The sequence below is a fragment of the Aphidius gifuensis genome, linkage group LG1 (genome assembly GCF_014905175.1).
Source record: "Aphidius gifuensis isolate YNYX2018 linkage group LG1, ASM1490517v1, whole genome shotgun sequence".
NCBI lineage: Eukaryota > Metazoa > Arthropoda > Insecta > Hymenoptera > Braconidae > Aphidius > Aphidius gifuensis.
In genome coordinates, this window is record NC_057788.1 from 17068555 (window position 1) to 17090086 (window position 21532).

The window sequence follows — 21532 nt, forward strand, 5'->3', positions numbered from 1 at the left end:
TGTTGTTTGGTATTGTGATTATGATGTTGCTGTCGTTTTATGTCAAGCACTTGAATAACTATTATCTTGTGTATTATTTGTTTATTTAACAGATTAATTTTAAATACGCATCATTTGATCAAGAATAACATAATAAATTATATATTAGTATATAATCAAAGTTTTAACCTTAATATTCACCTTCGTCTCTTGAATCTTTCGTGGAACTAAAATTTTGAAACAAATTTTTAACAAATTTTTTCGTATCGTTGTCAAGGGAATAAATAAATAAAACAAGATAAAAAATAATTTAAAATTACTTACCTTCATACCGTTACTTTCGTTGCATCCATCTTTTGTTTTTTTTTTTACTGCCCATTCTAAAGAAGTTTCACTTCAAAAAACCACTAAATATATAAAAAAAAATATGATTTCAATTATGTTACCCCCTCTTAATATGCGAATGGGAATCTAAGAGAAATTATCAAATAGATCACAAAAAAAAAATAAAAATGAAATGACAAGTTTAAAAAAAAACAGAAGAAAATAATACAATATATGTGACCTAAGATATAATAATGTGGAGAATAATCAGAATCCATTTCAGTCAAATTAAAAACAACATATAATAACCAAAAATTAATGACATAAAAATAAAAACAAAATTAATGCAACAACATCACATCATCAATAGAAAAAAAAAAAAAACATCTATCATTTTTAACCAATTTAAGAACAGATACAACGAAATTTCCGAAATCATAAGCCAATAAAATCGAAATGGGTAAAAGAAAACAAGATGGGAACAATCCAAAAATGAAGAAAAAAAATAAAACTGAGTGATAAAAACACAACAAAAAATACATTGATAAAAAAGGAAATTAAAAAAAATAACAGATTTAAAATTAAACACAATATGGTAAGTCAAAAATTAGAAATGAATATAATTTACGTAAAAAATTAAATTAAAAATTCAATACAGTGATACAATTCGAGCACGAATTATAAATAAAAGTGAAATAAAGGAATGGAAAAACGAACGAGGAACTGGTAAAAAATTTACGATGGATATATGTGATGAGAGTGACAAAATAAGATGTACTTTTTTTTTTGGAGAAGCTGCAAATGAAGATCATGGATTGATTGAGGTACCGTTATCAATAAAATGTATAAAACGAAAAGAAAAATTATGAGCATATGATAAATTATTAAATATTCAAGTTGAACAAAATATATATGATCACTGAAGGATTAGTGAGAAAAGTTAATAAACAAAAGATAATAAACAGAGGCTCATATAAAATTCGAAGACGATGAGAAAAATGAAAATATGATAAAGATTAATTTCGAATTGAAAAAATACAAGAAATCATCTACCAAATAATTCATGTGCAGGTAAAATTATTTTAGCAAAAAAAAAAAAAAAAAAATTTCAATGCTGATAATGTTATTATATAGATATCACCGCAGTCATAATAGCAATAAATGAAGTAGAATTTATATATGCAATGACAGGACGGTTATTAAAAAAAAGAACAATAACATTAGCAGACGATAGTGATTATGAAGTAAAATAAAATTTTAATAAAAAAAATTTAATAAACCAAGTAAAGATACTAAATTTACTAAAGAAAATATGGAAGGAACAAACAAAATGATGGATAATTTTTAGTTGTAACAGTAATCATTGTAACAATAGAGAATAAAAAAAATTTGTAATCACGAATTTTAATAAAGAAATTAAAATTTCCCCCTGTTTCATCATTTTTTAATTCTTCCTTAGCTACATATAAGTATGTATATATATGCGGCATTCCAAGTCAAATCACCGAGTCATCGGCCTGACCCCTACCGATTCACTTGGAAATTTTTTTCTAGGTGTATTTTGGACCAAAAAACGACCTTATTTTTTTTCAATTTTTTTCCACCATTTTTACACCATAAAATAATTTTTTTTTTTCCTACTATCGAGTATTTCTCAAATTAGACCAGGTTTAAAATTCTGAAATTTTTCCTATATCATCTCGAGGTAAAAACAAGTCACCCATAAAAATTTGGGAATGGGCCGAGAATAATTACTAATTTTTTTATAACTGATTAAAAAAAAATTTTTTTACCAATTTTAAAATAATCTAATTTTAGAATAATCTAATAATGGTTTCTTGTAGAGAAATCAAAAATAAAAATAAATGATATCTGGGCAAATTTTGGTTCTTTCCATATTTCGAGGGTAAAAGCTTCAAAAATTGAATTTTAAGCATCGCAGTTTTCCTATCTTTCCATCTTTAAATATAGGGAAAAACAAAATTCATCAAGATATCATTTATTTTTATTTTTGATTTCTCTACAAGAAATTTTATTACTATTTTTAAAATTCGTAAAAAATTTTTTAATCAGTTATAAAAAATTAGTAATCTCGGCCCATTCTCAAATTTTTTGTGACTTTTTACCTCGAGATGATATGGGAAAAACAGAAAAACCTGGTCTAATTTGAGAAATAATCGATAGTAGAAAAAAAAAATTATTTTATGGTGTAAAAATGGTGGAAAAAAATTCAAAAAAATAAGGTCGTTTTTTGGTCCAAAATACACCTAGAAAAAAATTTCCAAGTGAATCGGTAGGGGTCAGGCCGATGACTCGGTAATTTGACTTGGAATGCCCCATATATATACATATTTTAATTTTCGATTTATTTATATGCAACAAGATTTGTTATTTCTTATATATAATTAATATCGATATTATTTCATCATTCACGGTTAAATTAAAATATGTAGAAGAATTGTACAGATGCGTGAACCTGGCCTGCATAAGTCCTAAAAAAATTATCTAGAATACTCATTAGATGCGTCTTAATTTGTACTTTTTTTTACCGCAATTGTTTTCATTTGTACCTCAAAATTAAAGGGCGGAGAAAGGGTTAAAACCAATTTTTTTTTCTAGATGACTTAGGGGGAAAAAAAATTGCTACAGAATAATTTGCGGTAGCGCTAATGGCACCAAATACGGGGAAATTTACGGGTTTGACGGGGTCATTTACGGGTTTGACGGGTTTGACGGGAGAACTTATAGATGGAAATTTAAAAACTGTAGTTACCAAATCTAGTGATTTAAGAGTCGATAAGATAGTCTGAAAGCAGTGTAAAGTAAAAATAAAAGTGTAAATTTTAATATATTCAATTCATATTTTATTCGTTATAATATATATATAATTATATATATATATATTCATGTTGTATATATTTTATATTTATTTTTATATTTATAAATCGTATGAAAAAATTGATTACGCCATACAGTCCAGGTTTACATATAATAAATATAATATACATATTTTTTTATATTTTACCAAAAAAAATTTTATTTTTTTTTATCATGATTATTTTCTACAATTATAGCAAAACCAATCAATTCGTATTTTTCTATTTAATTTCACACATTTTGGATGGAATCTTTGCAAACATTGATCACATTCAACGCAATCAATGGTGTCAGATAATATTTGACACATTGAACAAGTCCAAAATCCTTTTTCTTTTTTTTCTTGGATTAATGTAATAATTTTATCAAATGATTCTTTTTCAAAATAAGATTTAAATAAACTTTCGTGTACTTGTTTGCTGATCAATGAGTCTAATAAGTTTTCAGAACTTAATTTATTTATATCTGAAATTTGAATTAAATATTATATAAATTAATATTAAATATTATTAAATATTATAATATATTATAATATATTAAATATTATAACAATTGTTGAGAAATAATATTTTCAACTGCCTGGGTATCAGATAATATCCAACTGAAAATTTTTCTCAACTTTTCTTCAATTGAGTATTTAGAAAAAACTGTTGGTCTTTGACGACGTGCATAAAATCCAATATTGTTACTATTTTTTTTTTTAGTATATTTCTTTATTACTGGTGGCATAATTATATTTTCGACGTTTAGAATAGGCTTTTTTTCGAGGGATAGTTTTCGAAAATCTCCGGATAAATTATCTGCTTCTTGTTTAACAGCCAGCTGCGTCCTATAAAAAAAAATTATTTATTTTCTATTTATTTTTTGTTGAAGAGTGTAGAAAATATGTTATACCTTAAATTCAATGAGTTATGATTATTACTCACAAAAGAATCGTTATTTTCTCCATCAATAATTTTAACGTCAGCTGGTAGTTTTTGTCGCCAAGCTTTATTCAGTTGAAACAAGCAATTTCTTTTTTCGTTGAATTCAGCTCCAGTAGATAAACAGCCAATATTCACTAAATCTTGAGCCCATTTCATCAGTTCTATACGTCTTTGAGTAATAGTTGAAAATTTTTTTTTTTCAATCTTTGATATGTTTACTGATGCTGTACTATTTGTTGGTATTGACACATGAGTGTGAGGATAGTGTGCTCTGTGATGCAATTTTAAATAATTTTTCGTCCAATAATTAGAGCATAATTGAATATCGAATAAATCTAAGTTAATAGTATATTTCGTTACAAGTGCCCACTCAGAGAGTGTGCTCTCAACGAATTTGGAGGGGCAAGCACGGGCCTTGGCGAGTGTTTCCCCTCCAAATGAGTTGTGAGCGGGCTCTCTGATTGGGCACATGTAACGAACTATATTTTATGTTACTAGGAACAGTGGTAATAATGTGTGAATTTCCAAAAAGCGCACTACCCCTCTTACGCTTTGGAAATTCACACATTATTCCCACTGCCCTTGTAACATAAAATAATTTCTAATATGAAATATATGCTGACAAGGCAACTCCATGGATTTCCAAAACTTACAAGTACAAGAATCAATCTTCGCTTCGATTTTTGTACCTTTGAAGTTGATGATGCATTCTTGTTTTTTATCATCATATTGTAAAGGTGTTATTTTTGTATATAATTCCAGTTGCTTACTGACTTCAACATTTGCATATGTACCCGAGTGGAAAAATTTTCAGGATGCCCTATTTGACCTCAAACCCTGATCAGAAACGAAAAATAACGAAGTTCCCCCGCCGGGAATCGAACCCGGGTCTTTTGCTTTCCGGGCAAACGCCTTGACCACTAGACCACAGGGCTTCTTATCGTTTCTAAGTTTCATCAAGTTAACTCCGACGTCCTTCTATGCGTCAATTCTTTTTTTGAAAAAAACCAGAAACTTAGAAAAAATAACGAAGTTCCCCCGCCGGGAATCGAACCCGGGTCTTTTGCTTTCCGGGCAAACGCCTTGACCACTAGACCACAGGGCTTCTTATCGTTTCTAAGTTTCATCAAGTTAACTCCGACGTCCTTCTATGCGTCAATTCATTTTTTGAAAAAAACCAGAAACTTAGAAAAAATAACGAAGTTCCCCCGCCGGGAATCGAACCCGGGTCTTTTGCTTTCCGGGCAAACGCCTTGACCACTAGACCACAGGGCTTCTTATCGTTTCTAAGTTTCATCAAGTTAACTCCGACGTCCTTCTATGCGTCAATTCATTTTTTGGAAAAAACCAGAAACTTAGAAAAAATAACGAAGTTCCCCCGCCGGGAATCGAACCCGGGTCTTTTGCTTTCCGGGCAAACGCCTTGACCACTAGACCACAGGGCTTCTTATCGTTTCTAAGTTTCATCAAGTTAACTCCGACGTCCTTCTATGCGTCAATTCATTTTTTGAAAAAAACCAGAAACTTAGAAAAAATAACGAAGTTCCCCCGCCGGGAATCGAACCCGGGTCTTTTGCTTTCCGGGCAAACGCCTTGACCACTAGACCACAGGGCTTCTTATCGTTTCTAAGTTTCATCAAGTTAACTCCGACGTCCTTCTATGCGTCAATTCATTTTTTGGAAAAAACCAGAAACTTAGAAAAAATAACGAAGTTCCCCCGCCGGGAATCGAACCCGGGTCTTTTGCTTTCCGGGCAAACGCCTTGACCACTAGACCACAGGGCTTCTTATCGTTTCTAAGTTTCATCAAGTTAACTCCGACGTCCTTCTATGCGTCAATTCATTTTTTGAGGTTCCTTATTCAGGGAACCTGACTCATTCCTGACCCGAACCTGGTCAGGACACCTTACGATTTCCTTAAGTCAGGTAACCTTATCCAATCCTGTTCAGGAAAAGAACAGGAAATCTTGACGTATCCTGAATAAGGTTTCCTAAACAGATTCTGACCAGGATATTATCAGGAAAAATTTATCAATAAATTAATTTTTTTTTTTCAGTTTTCCTGTTTAGGAAAGGAACAGGAAACCTGAACGTATCCTGAATAAGGTTTCCTGAACAGATTCTGACCAGGATATTATCAGGAAAAATTTATCAAATAAATTAATTTTTTTCATTCAGTTTTCCTGCTCAGGAAAGGAACAGGAAACCTGAACGTATCCTGAAAAAGGTTTCCTGAACAGATTCTGACCAGGATACTATCGGGAAAAATTTATCAAATAAATTAATTTTTTTCATTCAGTTTTCCTGCTCAGGAAAGGAACAGGAAACCTGAACGTATCCTGAAAAAGGTTTCCTGAACAGATTCTGACCAGGATACTATCAGGAAAAATTTATCAAATAAATTAATTTTTTTTATTCAGTTTTTCTGTTCAGGAAAGGAACAGGAAACCTGAACGTATCCTGAATAAGGTTTCCTGAACAGATTCTGACCAGAATATTATCAGGAAAAATATTTTTTGGATTTGATTTTAATTTTAATTCTAAAACAAAATGACAAGGGACAATTTAACAAATTGTTATATTTTATTTTTACGTCAAATTTACGTCGCAAATTCTAATTTAAGTTTTTTTTAGCTGATGTAATTTATGAAAGCAAAAAATCACATCCGATCATCGATAGACGACATGGCCGCGCGTGTTAAGGCCCGTAGTTGTAATCTGAACGATCCGAGTTCGCGTCCCGCTAGTGGTTAGGTAATTTAAGTTATGTTAGGTATATAAAATCTTATCATTCAACCTGTTTCATCATTAACATTGCTATAGTAAATTAGTTAGCCGATTTACAAAACATCAAATAATAAAAATTAATTTTTTTTTAGAATTACTTGATCCGTTTCAGATCAGGAATCCTGTTCCATTCCTGATCCGATTCTGATCAGAATCCTAAAAAAAAGCGTTACATTCTGATCCGTTCCTGAAAAGGATTCCTGATCCATTCCTGTTCAGGTATCCTGGCTCTAACCCTACAATCTGGCCAGGTTTCCTGATACGGTTCTGATTTGAAATCAGGTTCCCTGATCCGGTTCTGATCAGAACCTTAACTAAATTTCCACTCGGGTAGTGAGATAGTTGGCATACTGTTGCTGAACTGATCCAACAGGAAATAATGACCGTCGTGTTTTTACATTTCTAAGAGATTCTCGTATATCTGTTTCTTGTTTTAATGACTGAAGAAGCCCAAAAAATTTAGTAATAAATCCACATAGTGTATTATTTTTTTCACACATCTCTTGAATTAATCTATTCATGCTTTCAAGACGATTGTTTGTATGGTTTAAACGGTTTCCTTCTGTCATATTGCAACGTAGCCATTCATTTGAAATACCATGCCAATTAGTATCAAAGTAGTGTAACAATTCTGCTGGAGCAATTATTTTGAATTCTTTATAAATTTTCAAATATATTTCATTGCTAGCAGCATACACTCAGAGAAGAATAAGTTAACAGTTAACATACCAATATGTTTACATTAAACATACAAAAGTTTAATGTTAAGATATATATATTAACAATAAACATAGATATCTTAACTGTTAACATACGTATGTTTATAGTTAACATACGTATCTTTACGCGGCCAAATATTTTGATGCGCCAGTCTACTTCTTGTCATCTTTTTTTTTTGACATTATATTGTGATACTATTCTAATTGTAATATAATATAATATGTACTCGTGTTGTCATAAATTTATTTAAATTTAGTTTTTTTGTAAATTCATTCTTAATTTTACATTCAATTTTCATATTTACATACGTAAATGTCTTCAACTATCAGCCTAACCTTCAAATTGTGTCAATTACAGATATCTTAATAGTTAACATACGCATATTAACTTTTAAGATACGTATGTTTAATGTTAATATATATATCTTTGATGTAAACTTATCAGCCACCACCCATTTTAACATGGCATATGTTAACATTAAACAGGATATGTTAACTGTTAACATATCCTTCTCTGTGTGTATAACATTTTTTCAAAAAGATTCCGACATTTGATTTTGATTAATTTATCACAACATTTTTCTTTTAAAGCTAAATCAAATGATTTGATGACATGGTATGAACATAAATACATTGGGACAGCTGGAAATTCTTTTTTGAATGCATTTCTTTCTGTCAAGTCTTTATCAGTCATTATGCACCTCATCTTGTCAACAGCATTTTTATTGTGTTTTTTGAACATTTGTGCTACCCATTCGAGAGTTCGCTTATCTTCAGATGCTACAATAGCTGCTCCAACAATTTCACTTCGGCCTTCGCTATCCTGAACTAACATAATGATCAAAGGGTATCCTAAATTCAGCAATTTATATGTTCCATCAATAAACACAATTGATGGCCAAGCTGCCATCGAACGACGCATATCTGGAGTTGATATAAACAATCCTTGAAATACTTTAGTTTCTTCACATACTAGAATTTCTGGCTGACAACCTGTGTATATGGAAAATTAAAATGAATGAATTATTATTGTTAAGTATTGAATTTTAACAACCTAAGCGGAATTTTTTTCAATAAATACATATCAAAAATATATTTAGTACATGATTTACTTAATATACTATGCTTATTTTTCTTCTTCAAGATTTGGTGCAAAACTATTCATATATTATGTATATTAACATCAAAAAAAAAATTTTTTTTTTCACCACAAAAAATTTTAAGAAAATATTCATAAAATTTTGATAATAATATCTACGTTTTAATATATACGTATTCACTCGAGATATTTTATATGTATAATTTGATATGTATTCGTATGAATATATTTTCCATCTACCATTAAAACCGATTACCATAATTTTTAATTAACATATCAGAAACAACAGCAGGATGATTATCGTCTTTGGTTTGTCTCATAATTTGGCGTTTTATGTTGTATAAATCTTGTTGAGTAAGTAACTTCTGATGAGTATTGGCCAAGAAATTTTTAATTGGTTTATTTTTTGCACCCATTTGCATCATTTCTTGTACTTTTTCCAGAATCTTCGGTTCCAATTTACGGTTTTCAGGATATGCATGATTGAATTTCTGAAACAAAAATTATTTAAAATATTTGTTTATAACAAAGAACTAATAATTAAAAAAAAAAAAATTATTAGAGATTTTTTTAATCTTAGTAAGTCGTTTTTTATTTTATTTATTTATATTTTTTTTTTATATTATTTTTTTTTTTTTTCGAATTATATCCATATGTTTATTTATGTTTTTATAAATTTTATTTATTTATTTATTCTTGACACTCGAAAGATAAGTCGATATTCTAACATACCGACATCTTTGAGACACAGTAACGTACAACTTGGTACAACTCTTGTTGACAATATTTTCATGCTGAATCTAGCCGAATGTATCCGAACATATCCGAAAGTATGACGTCAACAGAACATCATTGCAAAGGAATAAATAAAATAATAATAAAATACTCACGCTTTCATGATTGTGATTTAAATTCATATCAAGAATAACTACCTTCTGCTTATCATCTGACAATTTAAAAGTGATATGCACTGGACATTCACAACTATAAGTACTAGATTAAAAGAAAAAAGAATGATTATAATAATACTATTTTTGTTGACTTTAATGATAAACATACATATATTCATAAGTTATCGATACATGTTATATTGATTCTATAAAACATAAAAGTTTAAATATTCCACCTACCTCGATATTCGCTGGCCAGTGCTTACACATGGTTTTTTTTTACCCCTTTTGCACCCAAGTATTTTTATTTCATACTTTAATTTTTCGTCTACTTGTCCAGCAAAACGAGAGCTTTCAATTGTAACTGATCTTACTGTTGTGAATACCTCATGAGTTACATTTTGATAATCTAAAATAAAATTATTAGCTTTTTTCCATGTATCAAATTCCATTCCAATTTCCGGTATTTTCTTGGAATCTTGAGCTCGATTATTCATGATGAAATATTAATTAATTAATTAATTAATATTTGTAAAGTAATTTAGCACTGGTTTGGCACTGATCTTCCACTTCAATATATTATATACTATGGTATATATATGAATATGAACATCAAGAAGGGTATATTGAAATACTAACAACGTGCAAAAACGAGTTTTTGTACTTTTTCTATTGATTGAGATATTGACGATGACAATGGAAAATAGAAAGTAACGAAGATGGATGTCAGAAAGGAAAAGAGTCGGATTATTTCGTCATTTTCCGAGCCAAAACGTTTCAGGAAGTGCTGACAGGAAACCTCAAAAAAAAAAAAAAGATGGATCAACTTGGGTGTTCTGGAATATTGTCAGTAATTGTTAAGCACGTGGAAATAAACCTATACGTTTCGTGTGTCTATATAGAAGGCTTATTACTATAAATTTAAAATTTTCTATTACTAAATTTATTATTATCAATTTTTATTATTTTTTATGAATTTAAAATTACTACAAATTTTGAGTTTATTGTAATTTTCTCATCATTCTTGTCACTGATAATAAAATATTAATTAGTTTTTGAAAAAAAAAATTAATTTTAATACATGAGTGTTATATGAGTAAAGTTTATTAAAATTTTGTTTATTAAAAAAAAATAGTTCACGATAATAATTAGTCTCGAATAGTCCTAAAGCATGTTCATTTTCCTGGCGCTTGTGTAAAAACTAGTATGAGCACGTTCAACGCTGATTCTACGAAAAGTACGGAAGGACTCATTATTCAACATGTGTTTAGCACTTTCAACAATATGTTTTTTGTACTAAGCATTTAATATAAACATATATAAATATATGTAAGATTACATGTATATGTGTATTGATACCTAATTCTCAAATTGTATATATTATATAAATAATTATTTATTTAAATATTATTTTGTAAATTAAAAGAATTATTTTTCAAAATCTTATGTGCAAAATGAAGAACAATCACAGTGGCTTATACATAGGTAAAAAGTTTCCTTCATTCATAGATACAGAAAAAGAGATATTTAATTATATGGGCGAAAAACGATTTGAGTTTACTCTGAGAAATAGTAAAGTTTTAAAAAATTTATTTCCAAAAAATTCGTACAGTGAAAAAATAATATATGATGAACTGTATTATCGTTGCATCAAAAGGTATGTACATATGTATTTTTTTGTTTTAAGACTTCTAACTTTTTTATACACATAAATTATAACTGTAAATTTTCATTCTCCATGGCATTATTTTTCACTTGGGACTCAGTATTTTATTTTGTTATTTAGTTTGTAGTTATCACAATTCTATAAACCATTCTCAAAAAATAGTGGCTAATTTTTTGATATTTCATTAATTGTTAATAACATTTCATTACAAGTGATTTGTGATTTCTCTAAAAAAAAAATATATATATATATATATATGCATACGATTTCTGGAGGGAAACTCGGATGCATCGAAAATCTTGCTAAACATGACGCCATTAGATGATGGTAATGATGCACGCTACTCTATCATATTAAAGATATTTACCTTATTTATTTATTTAACAATATTCAATAATATTTTGCATTCGGTTATTTCCCAAATTATTTTATTATATAATATTGATTTATTAGAATAACAATTAAAATAAAATATTAGATAATGGGTCATTTTATTTAGTTAGCCACGTCATATAATCAAATAATAATAATAATAATAAATAAAAATAGTAGTATAATTTATGAATACAATCATAATAATTCTTGATAGTTTTTAATCAATCTTTTTTTGATATTTATTGGGTTATTAATATATATTTGTTAATTCGTTATTTTGTAATTTACAATCATGAAAAAAAAAATTTTGGAGGGAAACTCAGTCGCATATCGAAAAAAGACGCCATTGAAGATGCACGCTTCAGTTCTATTATGTAAACGCATCCAATTTTTATTTACGATATTCATTCATTTATTTATTCATTCATTGGCTTATTATTTTGATTTTTTTTATTCAATTTTTTTTTGATTGTTGATTTATTTATTGAGAGGTTCAGTAAAAAGTGAATTAAAATTGAGGATTATTCAATGTTGTGGAAATAGTTTTTTTGTTATACATGTATATATATGTATGTGTATTATATATATATATATATGTCTGAAGGTACATATACATTTTTTCATCTTTTTGTGCATATCTACGTACACAGATACACACTTACATACAGATAGACTGATATGTGTAATTCATGTATGTCAATTCAGTGATATCACTGAATGAGCTATAGTAAATATAAGTCAATAAAAGAATGAAAAATAAAGTCAATGAATTTATTAATATCGTGATTTTTTATATATTTTATTTTGTCACATATAATATGTGCATATTCTATCTAATTTTTAGTAGTAAATATTTTTTTTATTTTTTATTTATAATACATCATTTAGATGTAGATTATTGTTTTTAGTTTATTTTAAATTGATATATATTCATTTATCTGTTTTTCATCTATAACATAGATTTCAATATGATGAAGTCCGTGTATTCTTATTATTAATGTCATTTTGTATTCAACTTTTGATTTATTGTGTTCTATTATTGAATTTTTATTAATTCATTTTAATTAATTTTTTTTTTTTTTTTTCTGTTAGAAAAACAACAAACTGTGAGGCAACGATTTCTGTCAGGAGTACACTATCCAAAAAACATTTATCAGTTAAATGGATCAGTGAAGATCATAATCATGATCAAGAAAAGGTAACATATTTTTAATATAATTTTTTTTTGTTTCACTTGAACTAATACATCCAAAAATTTTTTCTTTATATAGTCATTTTCGAGAAGTTACTACAAAAAATTATCTAAGCTATCAACACATGACAGTGACATTGAAAACATCGATGATATTTTAGTAGATCCAACTGATAACAATAACAAACATCAAGATCCAGAAACTGAAATTCAATTGTTAGATGAAAATAATAATGATTCATTATGCTCAACACCTGCAAATAATAATTTGACTAATCAATTGCAGTTACAACAGTCAATAAGTCAGCTCGATGATGATACTCATGATAAGTCATTTTTAGATTTGGAAGTTTCTTCATTAAACGATTCAAGTATAGACTTCGTTTTAAGGCAAATTAAAAATCTGTTTATGGACTCCTTGCAAAATAAAAAGTTTGAGATAATGATTCAACTAAATAGGCTGATTGAAATGTATAAACAAAATGACATGGATTTTTTCGATTGTGATGAGGCATCAGCTGAAGAATTCAAGCAAGCATGTCTCATGGTAGATGGACAAAAAAAAATAGTGGAATATATAACAATAGAAAGTCCAAAAAGAACAGATCATGATATAGCTATTAAAATAGATGAATCTGTCCCAAAAACAACTAAATCTTGCAATTCTTCAGTGGGAATAGAAACACCAGTAATTGCTGAATTATCTAAATCCCAAATCCAAGATGACACAAACTTGGAACAAGAGAGAATTACATTTGAAACAGAATCGTTGTCTGCTCATAAAACTTGTGATAAAAATAAACCACGAATTACAAGTGTTATAAAGAGCTCAGCTGATACAATTTTTAAACTAAGTAATTACTCGATCGATGAAGTTAAGACAACTACGAAACGTGGTCGTGGGCGTCCAAAAATTGAAAAAAATATGCGAAATAAAGCTAATGGAGATCCACGACAAGTCAATCAGTTAATATGCTTTGTTAATAAAACAGATTCTCAAAAAAAAATGACGATTTTGTCTTGGACTGTATCTCCAAAAATTTTAGAAAATGTACTGAGTCGACAGTACTTTATTAGAAGTGAAGATATTGTTGGACAATCACCAGAAAGCCTGAATGATGGCTTAGTCAGCAAAGCTCTTAAAATTGGGCTGATCAAAGAATATTTCGATCCAAAAAATAACCATGAAGCATTTTCATTTCTAAAAAAACTTCTGAGAGAAAAAAAAAAACGAAACTTATTCACCTGTGGTACTTGCGAAAAAAAATTATCTGGTGAATCGATTGAATGTGAAGCCTGCTTATCGTGGCATCATGAAGCTTGTGCAGCTGAACTACTTCGAGAAAACCATTTTTTTTGTGCGAAATGTATATAAAAAAAAGACTCGACTTTAATTTGCTTTAAATATAATTGATTAGAATAAAAAAAAATTAAGTTTGAAAATTTTATAGTGTTAGTTTATAAACTCAATTATTTCTTCTATGTTTTATTTGAAAAATATAAAATTTTTTTGATTATTGTTTTATTTTAATTTTGACAAATTAATATGAAAAGTTTTTATCAATATATTACCAAGATACTATTTTGAGTATATATAGTTAACTTACTAAAAATCATATATTATCTTAATAATAAAATGAAATTGACATCAACAATAATGACTCGATAAAATTGAAATTATTATAAATTATATTAATTATAAAATATAATTTTGATGATAACAATTAAAACAACCTATAAAAAATATCTGAATACAGAAAAAAATTGAAAGAAAGTATTAAACTATATATTGTATTGATTTAAAAATAGAATAAAAGAAAATAAAAAAATATATATTTAAATAAAATGCGTTATTATATCATATTCATAATAAAAATTAGTTGAAAAAACACCTAGATAAAAAAATAAAAATAATGTATAACGATGTTATAATAATATCTAAATTAACAATATTGCTAATGATTGTAATTATATAATTATTATTAATATATAAATTTATATTATTATAATTATTAATATAAATTTTTTTTTTCGCATATTATATTTATACACAAAATGTATATCTGAAAACCCTAGATTTGAAAACTAGCAATGCGCATGCGTAAACTTTATAAATTTCCACCCGTCAATGTCCCCGTCAAACCCGTAAATTTCCCCGTATGAGTGCCATTAGTGATTTCGATTATTTGTACTAAAGCCCGGAATTTGTACCTGAAAAATAACAACGAAAAAAAAAATTATTTACTCCAAAACGTTAATTAACAATTGAATATCTGCTTTAATTATTGAGGTAAACATTCCATTCACGTTCTACTCTTCAAAATAAAAAATAAATTATTTAAAAATATTTTTGAGGCACCGCATGGTGCCTTTAAAAATCAATATTTTTAAATAATTTTTTTTTGTTTTAAAGAGCAGACGTTAAGCTAATTTGTATCTCCATAATAATAATAAAAAAACAAGTTACTCCTAAATTTCAATTTACAATACTTTGTTATTATTATTGAGGGTACAAAATTAGCCCACGTTCTGCTCTTTAAAATAAAGTAAAAATTATTCAAAAATATTGATTTTTTAAGGCGCCATGCAATTGTTAATCAAACATCTTTATTAACAATTGCATGGTGCCTCCAAAATTCAATATTTTAAAATAATTTATTTTTTATTTTGAAGAGCAGAACGTAAGCTAACTTGTACCGTCAAGCCCTGATAGAAATATTTCTCCACCATTACTCCGGCTTTCTTCGGCATTACTCCGTTTTTGGCCCATTTCCGGAGAAATTACTCCGGCATGAGATTAATGTCGGAAAAATTAATCTGCCACGACTTTTTTGCCGGAATAATTTCTCCGCCATCAACCTCATGCCGGAGTAATTTCTCCGGAAATAGGCCAAAAACGGAGAAATGCCGGAGTAATGCCGGAGTAATATTTTCACCAGGGTGAGCAGAATTTGTACCTTAATAATAAAAGCAGATATTCAATTGTTAATTAACATTTTTAAATAAGTAAATAATTTTTTTTTGTTATTTTTGAGATACTAATTCCTTGCTTAATGGTACAAATTATCATTCTTTATATTCTCTCTCACGAATTTTCATAAATTATTATTAGTTAAACAAAATGAGTGAAATACAAACAAAACATAAATTTACAATTGATGTCCCTGGAAGCCTTAATTTTAGATGAGCTGTTTATTTTTTTATCATAGCTTTAATAATCAAAAGAAGTGAAATATAAAAAAAAATAGCAAAATTTTAAAGTATAAAGATAAATAATTTGCTGGATAAAAAAAAAAAAAAAAAAAATTAGGCGCTTTTTTACGATAACGCTTGCGATACATGTTAATAATATTATAATAAAAAGCGCCCAATTTTTTTTTTTTTTTTTTTTTATCCAGCAAATTATTCATCTCTATATTTTAAAATTTTGCTATTTTTTTTTATATTTACTCTTATATGTACTCTTTTATTTTTTTTTCTTTCATTTCAAAAATTTTATTTTTGATAATTTTTTTTCTTCAGTGAAAAAAAAGTAATTGTTGATGATTCTGATACAGTAACTCTAGATCCGGAGGAGCTGAATGGAGTTCCGGAAAGTAGTGATTACTATATTTGCGTGTATGCACCAAATGAAGTATCAAGTGGGGACAAATCTGTCGTGATCCAATGTGGTCAAAAGATTTACTTGTTTTATTCAGAATAAATGATTAAATAAGTTTAAGATATTTAGCATACATTTTTTTCCCTCGTCTTTTTAAAACTTTTTCAAACAAATAAATGTCAGAATGTTGAACTTTTTGTAGCTCTTCAGTATAAAAGCTTCTTTGTATTGATTTTCTTGATAGTCTTTAAGTTTATATGTTACTGTCCAGGGAAAGATCATCAGATAAAATCAGATCAGATTTGATCTGGCATATTCCAGATCAAGCCAGAAAAGGGTTATTGGACAATTTTAGATCGGACTTGATCTGGCTTGATCTGACATACTACCAAAGTTGACTGGTTTATTACCATCAATTAACATACAAATTCAAGATGAAGACAAGCTCCAAGGCATCAATCTGGCAGATCCAGCGTATTATCAGCAAGCAAAAGTAGACGTACTATTGGGTGCTGATGTATATGGTTCTCTGTTACAAGATGGTGTTGTACAACAAATTGGTAATAATAACCATTTGACAGCTCAACAAACACAACTTGGTTGGATCCTTTCAGGACGAACTGATTCAAACCGTTGCTCAACAACTTATCAACCAACTCGCCATTGTTTCACGATGTCAAGTGACAATGAGTTACTCCATCTAGTAAAATCATTCTGAATGCAAGAAGAAGCATTCCACGACTCATCAGCTGATCTAACTCAAGATGATCAGATATGTCTCGATCATTTCACTCAAACTCACTCAAGAACACAAGAAGGTAGATACATTGTGAAACTGCCTTTTAAATCAAACGAATTTTTCAACTACTCAAAATCAAAGCAACATGCAGAACTCATGCTCAAACGACAAGAAGTTCGTTTTACAAAAGATCCACAACTCCATCAGCTCTACAGCTCGTTCTTAAATGAATACGAAAAACTTGGTCACATGATGCCTTCCAGGCATGATGTTGATATACGCACCATTTGTTATTTACCACATCATGGTGTTAAAAAAGAAAGCAGCTCTACAACTAAATTACGTGTTGTATTTAATGTATCTCAACTCATAGACAAAAATAAATCATTAAATGACCTATTGTATGATGGTCCTTGCCTACTCAATAATCTGAGTGATGTAATAACTCGGTGGAGACGGTATAAAATTGTCTTTTCAGCAGATGTTGAAAAGATGTACCGTCAAATATTCATTCACGAAGATGACCAAGAAAAACAAAGAATTCTGTGGCGTCCAACTCCAACTGAACAAATTAAAAGTTACACATTAAAGACTGTAACATATGGCTTAAAACCAGCTCCATTTTTAGCATTGGCAACTCTTCGACAGCTCGAAAAGGATGAAGGTATAAATTATCCTTTAACCAGCTCAGTGATATCACAAGAATCATACGTTGATGATATTTTTTCTGGTGCCAATACACCATTAGAGTGTATGGAAAAAATTGAACAGTTACGTGCACTATTCAAGGCCGGAGGATTTCTATTAAAAAAGTGGTTTTCAAATAATGATACTATTCTCAGTGTAGTACCACCTGAGGATAGAGAGCACTCGTCAACATTGAATATACAAGATGTTGAAGTATTCAAACAACTCGGTGTACAATGGCATCGTAAAAATGATACATTTACATTCAGCTCACCATCAGTCTCGAATAATACACGTCTCAATGCAACAAAGCGAGAAGTGTTGTCAAAAGTTGCACAACTGTTTGATCCATTAGGTTGGATCACACCAGTCATTGTTACTGGAAAAATATTCCTTCAAAAATTGTGGAATAAACGTGTTGACTGGGATGAACAGCTTGACAATGAATTACAACTCGAATGACAGACATACTGCAAACATTTACAAGACGTTAATTATCTAAAAATACCAAGATGGTTACACACAGCTCCAGATAACTTATCAGTAAAAATTCATGGTTTTTCTGATGCCTCCAATGTCGCTCTTGGTGCAGCTGTTTATTTAAGAGTTAAACAACATAACAACATAATAATGTCAACACTCGTGTTAGCCAAATCCAAGGTAGCACCATTACAACACCAAAACAACTCAAAGAACAAGAAGATTTGAATTACAACTCCACGTCTCGAATTATCTGCAGCTGTCTTATTGGTACAGAGTATAAAGCAAGTCCAGCTCAGTCTTCAACTCAATAATGTACCAGTACACCTGTGGACAGATTTAACAATTGTTTATTATTGGATACAAAATGTTTCCTGATAAATTTAAACAATTTGTCAGCAATCGACTAAAATTAATCAAGAACTCATTCAACTCTGAAACAACTCCTGTTAAATGGCATCATGTACCTGGTCATGATAACCCAGCAGATCTGGCATCAAGAGGTTTGCAGCCAAAACAATTATCAACCAATTTATTATGGTGGCATGGTCCACAGTGGCTTTGTCAAGAACAAGACATGTGGCCCACACTACAAGCAACTCACTGTGATAAAATAATCGACATCGAAATTAAACCTGTGCTAACAGCATCAGTCACGACTCAGCAAGATACAGACAACAACCTTGAACAACTCCTTGTAAAACACTCATCATTAAATAAAATGGTGAGAGTATGTGCTTGGTGTCTTAAGTTTTTACATAAGACAAAAATGACTTCAGCAACTCCAAAAGAATTGGTAATTACAACAGAAGAATATGATACGACGTTATTGTATTTTATCAAACACACACAACATCAATATTTCTCACAGGAAATATCAGCATTGAAAAATCATGAACAATTACCAAAGTCAAGCTCATTAATACGATTGACACCATATTTAGATAAAGAAGGTGTATTAAGAGTTGGCAGCAGGTTGAATAATGCAAATTTAACACAGTCAGCTACTCATCCAATTATATTGCCAATTAAGTCAAAGTTGACAACATTAATATTGGAATCAACTCATAAATCCACGTTACATGGATCACCACAACTCATGTTAGCAACAGCTCGACAAAAATATTGGATTATTGGTGGAAGAATTCCATTCCAATCAGTCTATTGGAAGTGTTTTATTTGTACACGTCAACGTGCATTGGTCAGTCAACAACTCATGGGACAACTCCCTCCAGCTCGATGTAATCCGAATCCAGCATTCATTAATACTGGTGTGGACTTTGCTGGACCATTCATACTAAAAAAATGGCTTGGCAGATGTAAACAAACATATAAAGCATATATTGCTGTGTTTGTGTGCTTTGCAATATTAGCCACTCACTTGGAAGTAGTTAATGGATTGTCTACTGAAGAGTTCATAGCAACATATCGACGTTTTACATCACTTCGAGGTGTATGTAAAAATTTGTATAGTGATTGTGGTACCAACTTTGTTGGTGCAATAAAAGAACTTCAATCACTTAACACTCAAGCTCACAACATGTGTGACTTTGCTCATCAACTCAGCCTTGAAGGCATGAATTGGCATCTAAATCCTCCTGGAGCACCACATTAAGGTGGGAAATGGGAAGCTGGTGTTGAATCAATGAAACATCATTTATCAAGAATCATGGGAGCAACTCTATATACGTATCATCAACTTGATACACTAGTTAAACAAATATCAGCTCAACTCAATTCAAGACCTCTTTGTCCAATGACAAATGATCCAAATGATCTAGAAGTCTTAACGCCTGGACATTTCTTGATAGGTAGAGCAATGACTGCTATACCTGAGGGTCAATTAATTGATATTAATGATGGTAAATTATCAAGATGGCAATTGATACAAAAACATAGTCAACAACTATGGAACCAATGGTCAAATGACTATATCAAACAATTCCATGTACGTACCAAATGAAGTACATCCAACAACTCAATACAACTCAACTCAATGGTAATAATGATGGATAAAAGAGTTCCACCAACTAAATGGCCGCTCGCTCGGGTCATACAACTTCACCCAGGTGATGATGGTCTAGTCAGAGTTGTGACCATCAAGACCTGTACTTCAACATTCAAAAGACCAATCAGCAAATTATGTCTGTTGCCTGTCAGTCCAGATGAGTGATTTGTTGACAAGCTTTGTCAAGGCTGGAGAATGTTCTGACTGAATGGTCATATATCACTGTGGCCATCTAGTGACAATCAATGGAAGATTGATTGTCAACCATTTTTACTAATATTTTTCTCTCTTATAATTTTTCTCTCTCTCTAGCTCTTATTCTTATTATTAGTCTTTAGTCTTTTAACAGCTCATCGACTTGCATCGACTCAACATATATTTTCAAGTGTAATTAATCAAACTCAATTTAGGTATTAAATAAATTAGTTATTAAATAATAAATGATTAGTGTTATTATTCATTTATGTGACTATTTAATCTAATGTGCTCAATAACTCCAAAGTAAACTCTCTACTCTCAACCTCCAACTCGAACCAATTACCACCTAACCTGATTAATACCTTCACACTATCCTGATTCAACTCTGCGATCCTATAAACTTAATAAAATTATAGTCCACCTGCTCCAACTCAAAACAATAATGTTAATAATAATGTTAATACTAATAATCATCTCTTCTCTCATTCACTCATATTCCCCTACTCACTCTAATAAACTACAAATGCTTGGTTGTACGCTCGAGCGTCAAAAAAAAAAAAAATCAAGAAAAACATTTATCACATAAGTACGTTAAAAAAAAAATTTTTTTTTTAAATAAATTTTTTGTATCTGAAACAAAGGGCTATTCATTGGTGTAGTCATGGTGTGACTCTGAATGTAGTCATGTTGTAGTATCGTGTAGTAACAGTGTAGTTATGTAGTACTTGTAATTTTTTGACTACAACTTTTGTAGTTATTTTATGTAGTTATTCGTAGTTTTATGTAGTATGGTGTAGTATTTCCAAGTATTATGTAGTCATTCGTATAGTTACACCAAAAAAATAATAATGAAGAAAAAATAAAAGAAAAAAAAAAATGAGATTACAGTTCGAGAAACAAAACAATATTTTCAATGAAAAGTATTTAAAAGAATAGGTATATATATTTTCTTGATAATGCGACACTGTAGTATATATGTTTACGT

At 29.5% G+C, this 21532-nt stretch overlaps 3 protein-coding genes across 3 annotated transcripts; all 3 read left to right on the forward strand.

Moving 5' to 3' along the window:
• Positions 1-12722: 12722 nt before the first annotated feature.
• Positions 12723-14680, forward strand: LOC122849808. The gene is made up of 2 exons (XM_044148634.1): positions 12723-12840; positions 12914-14680. The coding sequence occupies exon 2, from the start codon at positions 13244-13246 to the stop codon at positions 14207-14209; it is 966 nt and encodes a 321-aa protein (XP_044004569.1). The 5' UTR covers positions 12723-12840; positions 12914-13243; the 3' UTR covers positions 14210-14680.
• A 2473-nt stretch (positions 14681-17153) lies between these two features.
• Positions 17154-18323, forward strand: LOC122859161. The gene has a single exon (XM_044162600.1). The coding sequence runs from the start codon at positions 17154-17156 to the stop codon at positions 18321-18323; it is 1170 nt and encodes a 389-aa protein (XP_044018535.1).
• Positions 18324-18708: 385 nt separating this feature from the next.
• On the forward strand, positions 18709-19956 carry LOC122859247. Its single transcript, XM_044162720.1, has one exon. It carries the CDS (start codon positions 18709-18711, stop codon positions 19954-19956), a length of 1248 nt encoding a protein of 415 aa, XP_044018655.1.
• Positions 19957-21532: the final 1576 nt, after the last annotated feature.